At 34.5% G+C, this 10,352-nt stretch overlaps 1 protein-coding gene across 2 annotated transcripts; it reads right to left on the reverse strand.

The window, feature by feature from the left end:
• Positions 1-231: 231 nt before the first annotated feature.
• Positions 232-10,144, reverse strand: LOC136218995 (pentatricopeptide repeat-containing protein At4g04790, mitochondrial-like). 2 transcript variants are annotated; one of them, XM_066006189.1, is made up of 16 exons: positions 9,693-10,144; positions 9,515-9,562; positions 8,386-9,015; positions 8,038-8,217; positions 7,425-7,489; positions 5,997-6,104; positions 5,710-5,823; positions 5,168-5,263; positions 4,922-5,020; positions 3,689-3,808; positions 3,488-3,592; positions 2,172-2,336; positions 1,970-2,097; positions 1,699-1,777; positions 982-1,199; positions 232-875 (listed from the first exon to the last, which is right to left on the reverse strand). In XM_066006189.1, the coding sequence occupies exons 1-16, from the start codon at positions 9,967-9,969 to the stop codon at positions 701-703; spliced, it is 2,607 nt and encodes an 868-aa protein (XP_065862261.1). In that variant the 5' UTR covers positions 9,970-10,144; the 3' UTR covers positions 232-700. The 2 variants fall into 2 exon arrangements, with proteins under 2 accessions (XP_065862261.1, XP_065862260.1); XM_066006188.1 differs by having other exon boundaries at positions 8,038-8,220; positions 9,693-10,139.
• Between the last annotated feature and the right edge of the window lie 208 nt (positions 10,145-10,352).

Consider the following 10,352-nt stretch of genomic DNA (forward strand, 5'->3'; position numbering starts at 1 on the left):
ATAGCCTGTCTGAGTCTGATGGATATCATACATAGCATAATGACTCATACAATTAACTAAACTTTATCTTACGGATATTTCAAATCCTACAAAACGAAAAAAGTCATAAGACAGATTAAGGAAACAAAAAGACAGATTAATGAAACAAAAACTTCGCAGGTTTGAAGCATAATAATGTTCAAGTTTCAACAATTAAACATAAGATGCATGGTAAACTACTAAAGATAAACATAATAAAACATCGTGAGCAAATTTCTCTTCATATATATACCAGCTTATTGAGAATATATTAGAAAATTTCATCTCAGTTAGATAATCGTATGTATAATATGATTCTAAGGCCATCTTAGCCCTTTTGCAATTAGTATGCTGTGATTTACTTTGATTGCCTAATCAGTAGCTCAGATACTAAGAGTATATACGCAGGTGAAGCTTTGGCAGTGAGCTTACCAATTTGATTGAGTAGAACCACCTGAAAAGGATTCCCGAACAGTGAAATATAGCTATGTTAGATTACTTACAGAAGTCAGAAATCTACCAAAAGTGGATCAATTTGTATTGTATTTTTCCTCCATAGGTGGCACAGCGGCGATTTGCAAAGTTCTTGGTAACTGCTAACTATCCTTGCAAATATGGATTTCACCACAGGCCGGGGTAAAGCTGCTAACCCTTTCGATATACAATGTCTTCCAACTTGGGTTCATTTCACTATCTTTTTCTTTTTCTGCTTCTTTTTCCCCTTTGCAACTGTGGGCATGTACGTTCTCTGACAGGCTTTTATTATCATACGATTATGGGTATCTTCTTTCGGAATTTTCACTAGCAACTTTTTCGCAGATCCTTGGTCCCCTGAAGCCAAAAGAGCCTGATACATCCTGCAAAACATCGAAGCAACAAAAGATATGTGACGGATTTAATATGTCTGTCCATAGATATTACCAATGTTTTAAAAACATAAAAACAAGGACAAGTGTTAAATACTTCAAATAATTCATTGCATTGTAAGGGTAGCCAGCTGCCTCATATTCTTTCCAGATGAAGAGTGAACAATCTAAATCTTTTGTTTTAGCACAAGCACTGAGGAGAAAATCAAGAGATTTTCGTGAAGGCGTAACACAAAGATCATCCTTCATGACTTGAAGCAAGTCCAAGCCAATCTCCAAATCTGTAGGGTCTGAGTCAGCAATATGTGCGAAAATCTGCACAAGCATTACAATAAAACCAGAAAGTTTGCAATGTCAGCATGCTTAACATGTTATAAAAATACAATACTTTTTTCTAAAGCAAGTCCAATAATCAGTAAAGGGCAGCCCGGTGCACTACGCGTCCCCGCTGAGCGAGGGTCTGGGGAGGGGTCCCACCACAAGGGTGTACTGGGAGCAAGCCTTCCCCTGCCAATTTATTTGGCAAGAGGCCGCTCCTAAGACTCGAACCCGTGACCTCTTGGTCACACGACAACAACGTTTACCGTTGCGCCAAGGCTCGCCCTCTAAGTCCAATAATCAGTATACAGTAAAATATCAGAATATGAAGTTTTGATGCCAGCATCTAGATGCAGTCTAGGTTACTCTTCGGACCATAGTCCTATGTAGCATTCAAACATGAATATCAAAATTGATGATCCAACAAAAATTGGGCAGATTATATCTCAAGTGAAATCTATATCAAGCGGTGATGAAGTTAGGTGAAAGTGCAAACCTCATCAAAAGCAGCTTGCATGGTCAATTCAGCATTGTAGAATCTATCCCCGAATTGCTTGAGCAGGTTGAGAACAACACTAGTATAAAAAATAATAAGCACAAGCAAAATTTAAATCTACAGCAAACAGGATGTAGAACAAGGAAAGCATAATCAAATGGGCTAATGGACAGATTGTTCAAAGATAACAAAATTAGCCAACTGAGCCTAGCTCAAATAGTGATGGGAGTTGATTCTATTCCCTTGTATCCAAGATAAGAAAAATGCTTACTTTAGATTCTTATTACGTACACATCCCGAGATAACTCTCATGCAGGCATCTGCCCAGTAGTCAGGATCTTTTATTTCTTCCAATAGGTTAACCAATCTACTTGGGTCACCTTCTGGTTGCAGATTGTCCTGAAAAATAAAGTTAACAACAGAAGTCATTATGTAAAATAACGAGTATGATATACTTCTTTGCAAGAACTTACAATAAGAGAAACAACAGCTTTTGGCTCCACAGTGCCTCCAGCTTCCTTAATTTCTTGATATACATCAAGAGCATCCATCGTTTGTCCATGTGATGCAAGAGCTGAAACAAGCACACTTTTAAGTTCATTAAGGATTTTGATAGGGATCCCTTCGTCCAGGAGTACCTAACACATAGAATGGCCTGTGTCAGATAAGATATAAACAACAAACAAGCAAAATATATATATAAAAAATTTAACTTCAAGCTTAACAGCATAAAAAGCAAAATATACAATGACAAAAGCTAGAAAATTATGCTAACGGTGCGAAATCTTAATGAATATCTTGAAAGCATAGTTGTTAAGGGCGCAAGGCGCGCTAAGGCTCCAAGGGGTCCTGGAGCCTAGGCTCAAGGCGCAAGGCGAGCCGCGCGCCTTAGAAACGAGGCGCATAAAATAAAATATATATTCTTTTACTAGTTAAGCATAAACAAAAAAAAAAAAAAAAACACCTATGACCACACAAAGAAAACAAAACCACATAAAAACATAATACTAAATTATAAATGTTAAAAACACCAAATTAAGTTCATACTTCATAGAGACACTAACATATACTTAACGTCTTAACCTAAAATACCTAACTATAACTAATGCTACTAAACTAGTAACCATTCATTGTCAATCAAAAAGAACACACACAACAAGAACACACACACTCTGTTTCTTCTGTGTCTGTGGAAGTTTGTTTTTGCCTGGAGTGGAGGATACTTCTTTCTTTACGTGACTTCTTCTCCTAATCTTTCTTTATTTTTTATATATTTAATTATGACTGAGACTCTTGATATTCTTATTTGAATTAAGGGTTAAGATTAATCTTATTTAAGTTAGATTAGTGGTTGAGATTAATCAAACGGTTATTTTAGAGAAAACTGTAAAATTAAAAATAAAAACCTAAGTAAAAACCACCAGGTGCACCAGGCTCCAGGCGCGAGCGAGGCGCACAAGGTGAGAGCCTTTTGTACAGAGCCTCATTTTCTAGGTTCAAGGCTCAAGACCCTGAGCCTGGACTGAGGCGCGCCTTTAACAACTATGCTTGAAAGTACAAAAAATTGATTCGAAGGATGTAAATATAGTTCTGAACTTTAAAAAATAAACAAATTGCTGAACTGATGGAAAAGTCATGAAAGCTGAAAACTAACAGAAAAATTGTATCAGAAACATAGAAGCAACCAAAAACTGTAAATTTCAAAGGAAAGAAAACGCACATCAGATATGCAAGAACATTCACTATTACATTATATTGACAGTTGCTGTACACAGTACATGTGCAATACCTGTTTTGCCTTCTCAAACAGCCCACAATTTGCATATGCATTGATACATGCCATGAAAATGTGCTTTGTAACTGGAATTCCTTCAGACTTCAGTTCTTCGTAGTACTACAGGAAATATATAAATGCGCTTTTTTTTTAGGTTCTGCACATAAAAGCAGGATGAAATGATTTTTTGATCAAAAAGTGAACTTTTTGAACTACCTTGACAATATGATCTTCATTGTCACAGTTTGCTATTAAGAGGCTGTAAGTTTGAGGATCAGGTTTTACACCCGCAAGTGCCATTTTCTTGAGAACCGTTATTGCACCATTAATATTTTTCTGCAGGCATTAAATAGACATGCAAGTCAAAGAGAAAAGCTATAAAAGAAATAAAAAAGAAAAAGAAGAAGAAGAAGAAACCAACTGAATACTATGTCAAATAAGCAAAGCAAGACACTACTGCACAGATAGGTGTAGAAACTCAAATTAACAATGAACTATGCTTTCAAAAGCTAATGAGAGATTTTAGCTGCAACAGGGAAGTGTGCAAAGAATTGGACTGACAATTTCAAGTCGTATAAATACGTGAATTATGAAAAGCAAATAGAGAACAAAAATAACTGAATCACCAACCGAACCAAAAATCAAGTTTGTTACATCAGTTCTATCACAACATAAGAGCTTCATTTTTATTCATATTAGAGACTAGAGTGCCTACAAAAAGTGCTGCCCATTACTGAGTACATTGATTCATATTAGGTTCCAGGTTTATCTTTTGCTCCAACTACCTTTTATCAAAATGATTCGCTCCTTTCCATTGCCAATGATGGCCTTCATTGCCCATGATTGACCATGTTGTATTACCCTCAGAGAATTTTTATCTTCCTCCCAATTGAAAATGAATTAATTTTCTTGCTCTGATTTTTATTAACTAAATGTCAATTAGGACATAAAGCACATATGATCTTGGAGCTATTCTCTACCAACAATGAGTATGATATCCCATTTTTAAGTTGTACTGGAACTTGCAGATGATGATAACATTAGAAATATGGGGTCATTAGGTGAAATGTTACACTTTTATGTTCGATGCTGAAACTCAAACTCATAAAACATTCTTTTTCTCCATCACTCAATTCACTTTGTCACAAAATGTTGTCTCCCTCCCCCTCATAAACTAAAAAAAAAAATTATAATTTCATCACTATAATTAAATTATAAGGGATATGCTGTCTTATCCATAGAGAAGGTCTTGTTCACTGGTGTGCTCAAAAATTTAAATCAATAATGCATATGAGGGGTAATTTTGTGCAAGAAATTTTCCTAAAAGGAACCCATCTAGTTGACAGAATGCCATGCCAGACAAGATAATAAAGAACAAGGTGAAACAAGTTGTGCACCGAATCAAACTGATTGAAGTGGAACAACAGTATCTCATGCTGAGTATGTTACCTCCCGAAAATATCCTGCCATTATAGCGTTAAACATGCTTGGCGTAGGTGTGAACTTTAAATTCTTCACTTCATCAAGCAAATCATATGCACCAGCGAACTTTGACAAAAGGAAAAAAAGAATATCACAATGAAATTTAGGCATTATGCACATATTATTAGTATACCAATGAAAATCGAGAAGTGAACAAAAAAAAAAATCACATAACATATCTAAAGTTAGAGACAGAGAGAGCTAACAACTTACATCTTTCATTTTCACCTTCAAACTTATCATGGACCTAAGTGTCTCGCTGTCTATTTTCAACTTATGGTGGCAAATCAATGAATAAATCCGTTGGACCTGAAGATAAAATGAATTGAAAAAAGAAAGAGACGTCAAACAATAGACTGAAGTGTTTTTTTTTTTTTTTAAGAAAAAGGAAATCCTCAAGAGGATTTAAAAGTTAGCAAGGATTAAAATTTAAAATAGAATATATGATAATAATAATAAAAAAAGAGCTCCTTTGGCTTGTGCAATCGACATATCATTGCTTTGATGTGAATAGCCATGAGGAAGAAGATATGCATGTCATATTATTTCTTGGACACATGCTAGCATAGTCAAGACTAGGTTAGTGTAATCGATATTGCACAGGAAGCCGACATTGATGGTCCAAGGAAAAATAGTTAAGAGACTTGAGCAGAATCAATGCCAGTCCCAATGTCAAATAACTTCAAAACATGAAGTAATTTATTCACATTTAAATGTGCATATGGTATGATATAGAGCATTGGATTTAGACATACCAAATTAAAATCAAAACTTTCCTCACTAGCACGCAATATGGAATTTAATGTGCCTACAGATAAGGTTAAACCCTCTTTGCACATTTCATCGACCATACCAAGAGCTGCATGAACCTAAAATAAGATAAATAGACACAAATCAGTGTAGATGTTTTCTTCATATATATAGATAAAATAAAACATGAATAGCTCAAACACTGTATCATTACATTAGATTCCCAAGAGGGAGGTCGTCCTTTTCAAATCCGGAACAACAATCTGAATGAAGTAAGAAAATTCAACCTTACCTTAAGGAGCTCACAACTATATAATATGAGCTTTTCATATGACTCTGCAGAAGGTGCAACATCCACTACCGAGTGCAAATTTTTGAATTTTAAAATGGAATCATCAACCTTCAAGAGAAAACATCATATTCAAAGAGATATAAGAGCCATGTTTATCTACTTTCCTTTTTTTTGTCAATTCCAATAAGTCAAAACAGAAAAGCAGGTATCCACCTAGTTCAAAAGCAGCTAATCACTTAGCTCCAATGAGTTCATATGCAATAGTGTTCACTTTAGAATGATGTGTTTCATAAGCTCAAACAACTTAAATAATCTCCTAAAAACAAGTCTGAGAGGTCATCAAGGTCATTCAAACTAAAGAAATCAACATAATAGCCTTTGAGAAATTAATTTACAGGAATGCACGACATTAGGCTTGTTTCTGAATCATTTAAATTTTGCAGTTCCAGAAGTCATTAATAATTAGTAAGAAGTAATTTAAAAGGAAAACAATAACCAATTGCAATTTGAAAATGATAAGTATTTTACACCATATGGTGGTCAAAATATATAGAAACCATGGCCAAACATTAAACAGTTAAAAGGGCCAACCAAACCAATATTACAACACTCAATAAAGTCTTTCCTTTGGTTTCTCAGTAAGAAGATTGCTGTCTGCTGGAATAACCCGGTTGGGCATTTTGTATTCATTAGGAATACAGAAAGAGACAGCAAAATAGTCATGAAGCACGAAGTCCATATTCTACCAAACGATGCTTTATGGAAGTGAAAGTTGAGCAGTAAGAAGATAAAATATTGATAAAAATAGCATACCAGATATGAGGATGTTGAGATGGAGTAAACACTCGCGGATGGATAATATCAAAAAGTTAAGGTGTGCCATACATTGAAGATAAAACAAGAGAGGGTGTTTTCTGTGGTTTGCACATGTTCAATGTCATCCTAAAATGCTCGTGTGTAAATGTGAGAGAATAGAACTGAGTTATTAGATCTTACAAGGATAGTGAAAATGACCTTTGACTATTATATCTTTCAGAGGATCTTATAAGGAATATAAGCAAATGCCAAACCAAATGGAAAAGAAGAATCCATATATCTAACCTTAGTTGGCACTAAGGTTTGGTTGTTGTGGTATATGAAAGAGTAACAGGATAATGCATCACCATCACATAATCAACCCAAAACAAAAACAAAAACAAAACAAAACTGTATGAAGATATATTAACCTATATATTTCACCATAAAACTAGTATTAATCAATTGAAAGCATATCCCAAATAAGCTTCAGAAACATTCTTTATTATTTATTGAATTTTGGAAATATATAAATATTCAAGGTCAATAAGAGTCAAAAGCAGTTATAAAAAAGAAGCAAATAGGATGTAGCTTCAAGGACATTACCAGCAGCATTCATGGGAAGTTCCTTACCGCTAAATTTTGGGTGCTAGATGCATAGCTAAAGATGAGAGCTGAGATATCCTCTGATTCATAATCTGCATTTTTATCATGATAATGAATCACAATAAATACAAGGCAGAAAGCAGTCAAATAAGAAATGCATGTAGTTTCCCTTGCATTTCCCAATCTTACAAACTACTACAGATTCACTTGCATTTCCCAATCTTACAAACTACTACAGATTCACTAAAATTACAAGTAAAACAAGAGAAACAGAAACTGGGTAACATGTACTGTGATTTAGTTACTACATGCAACTTAATTTTGATTACCTTTTTTTTTTCTAATTCGATTTTTTTTTTCTTTTTTATATTATTATATCCAATTAGAATATTTATATTCTATTAATTAGATTAATTTTAGTTTTATTTCTTTAGGAAGTAGATTTATAAGACTGGCAGAATTTAGAAAACATACAATATGCAGATTTAGTATACTTGAGTATTTCACTGTACTAAAGTTGAATCTTATTCAGAAAATTAATTTCTTTTTCCAGCTGTACATGGTATTTTAAAGCCTTTGATAGATTAAAGAAATTAGGATTCCCCATATTAAGAGAATATAAACTTGCAAAGGATTTTACCGTATGCTTTCAAAGCCAACAGAAACTTTGTAGCCAGGGACTCCAACAATAATCTCCCTAAGGATTTGAAGATGGTGATAACATGTCCGAAAGATGAAAACTGTGTTATATCTATAACCTCTGACAGCTGCAACAGCTCACTCTGTCGATCCCTTTCGCAAAGAGCTAAGAAATAATATCCTGCTGCAACAGGAGTAAATCTTGTTGGTTTTGATGATAACAAACACAGAAAAATCAAGAGCATTTTCAAGGATGCACAAGATTACATAATTTTCCTACATCTTTCTTTTGAGAAGTTAAATCCACTCATTCTGAAACTTTTTCTAACTTGACATGACAGCCACATACCTTGTAGTGAAATGCCAGTCTCATCCATTTTGTTGTCAGACATATAACTGCAGAGTTCCTGAATCTTTTCTTCGTCATCTACTCCAATATAAAGCAGCATCTCATAATATCCCAATTGTGCATGTATACTTGAGCAGCATTTTTTAATCTCTCCACAGATATAATTGAATTCTTGTGCCATACTCATATCAATTAAGTACATAAGAATTGGACTGTAAGCTTTTTCATCTAACTGGAAACCCTGATCACTCATTAACTTAAGATATTGCATTGCCGTGGAAATCTTATCCAAAATGACATCTTCATCATCACTTGCCCTAGCCTCATCCATGGTTAATTTTATAATTGCTTTGTATTCTTTTGCACCATTTTCACGTCCCAACTTTGCGATCACCCCAATGAAAGCTCTTGACCCCAGCTTCTGCCCACATAAAGAAACCAACCGCTGAAAGCGATTGACCTGAGTATATTTGAAAACATGCTTCTGTTTCCGTACGCGAGATGTTTCTTTCCGTCTCTGAGATATACCATGATTGGACAAATTTAGATACCAAGGTATGTCCAATGAAGTTTGTGAAGATCTGTCCTCACTGGTTTCTTGTGATTTCGGTGAAATAAACAAAGCCTCATCTGCAGACCAAAATGATGAACTGAATAAAAACATGCAAAAATACTAACAAATTCCACTTGTGAGAATATCCAAATATAACAGCTCAATAATTTAATATTTCAGACCTCAGAAGTACTGGAAAACAGAAATCCAGAAACTAACCTACTTCAAAAACTCATGTGATAACAAGAAATCTAACTTCTCGATCTAAGTCAAACTTTTGGCTTCAAAATTCCCTCCCTCTCGCCAGCCTTTGCAAATGCAAGGCAAAATGCTACAAATACAAGGCCAGCATAAATTTAAGACCCCTAAAAACTAACGGTGCTTATACCTCCAAAATCCGAAGTTCTCACAACATTTCACAGATAGGCCAATGCATTACATGGAACTAGAGAATTTCACAAATCTCGCATCAGCATGGGATAATTTATCGCCAAAGAAGATCAATATACATAAGCATTGCTGTATAAATAGGTCAATTTTTAAACCTACAAACTAAAAAAATCTCAGAACACATACCTTTTTCTTTTAGTATACATACGATGCCCTGCAATAGGTCGTTATCCTCTGCAACAAGCACAGGAAGAAAAAGATGCTACAAATTATATATGCATTTTCCGACAAGTGAAATTGAGAAATAAATAGGAAGATAAAAGAAAAAACAATTTAATCTTCTATTAACGAGAAGATGCTGTACCAAAATCTGAAGCGGAGTCTTCAGACTTGAGATGAAGGGAAGTAGAAAGCAGAGAAGTCGAAACAGTAGCATTTGTGATATCAGATATTGGCTTGGGTGACTTAACTGCGCGTTTCTTGATGGAATCAGAAATGGCTGGAGCTGGGGTGTCGATACCGTTGATATATCTTTTAAGAGTGGCATCAAAGGCCGATGAGGTTTTAATGGGGGTGGCGGCGGTAGCAGTACCTTTGGGCTTACGACGGAGGACCAGCTTCAAGTGCTTGAGCTTGGACATCTGCTAATTCAGGAGGGTTTTTGGTGTTTCTGCACTTCAATTAAAGCACCATTTTTTATTTTCAAAAAACAATTAAAGCACCATTTTTTAAGACAGCATAAACAATAAACATCCCGAGAGAAATTAACAAAATATTGAGGCCTATAAATTATAATATAATCATTCAAGGAAATATTAAGTATTATTTTTTTTTTTTTTTTTTTTGAAAGGGTTTCGCTCTTCTTTTCTTTTTAAATCTAAAATGACAGAATTAAGTGACCAAAACTTCACCATGATGAACCTAGAATTCAGCATATATAAGAAAATGTTTCCAATTTTATTTTTTATTTGCATATATATATATATATATATATATATATATATATATATATATATATGTGGCA

This window comes from Euphorbia lathyris, chromosome 2, assembly GCF_963576675.1.
Source record: "Euphorbia lathyris chromosome 2, ddEupLath1.1, whole genome shotgun sequence".
In the NCBI taxonomy this organism is placed as follows: Eukaryota; Viridiplantae; Streptophyta; class Magnoliopsida; order Malpighiales; family Euphorbiaceae; genus Euphorbia; species Euphorbia lathyris.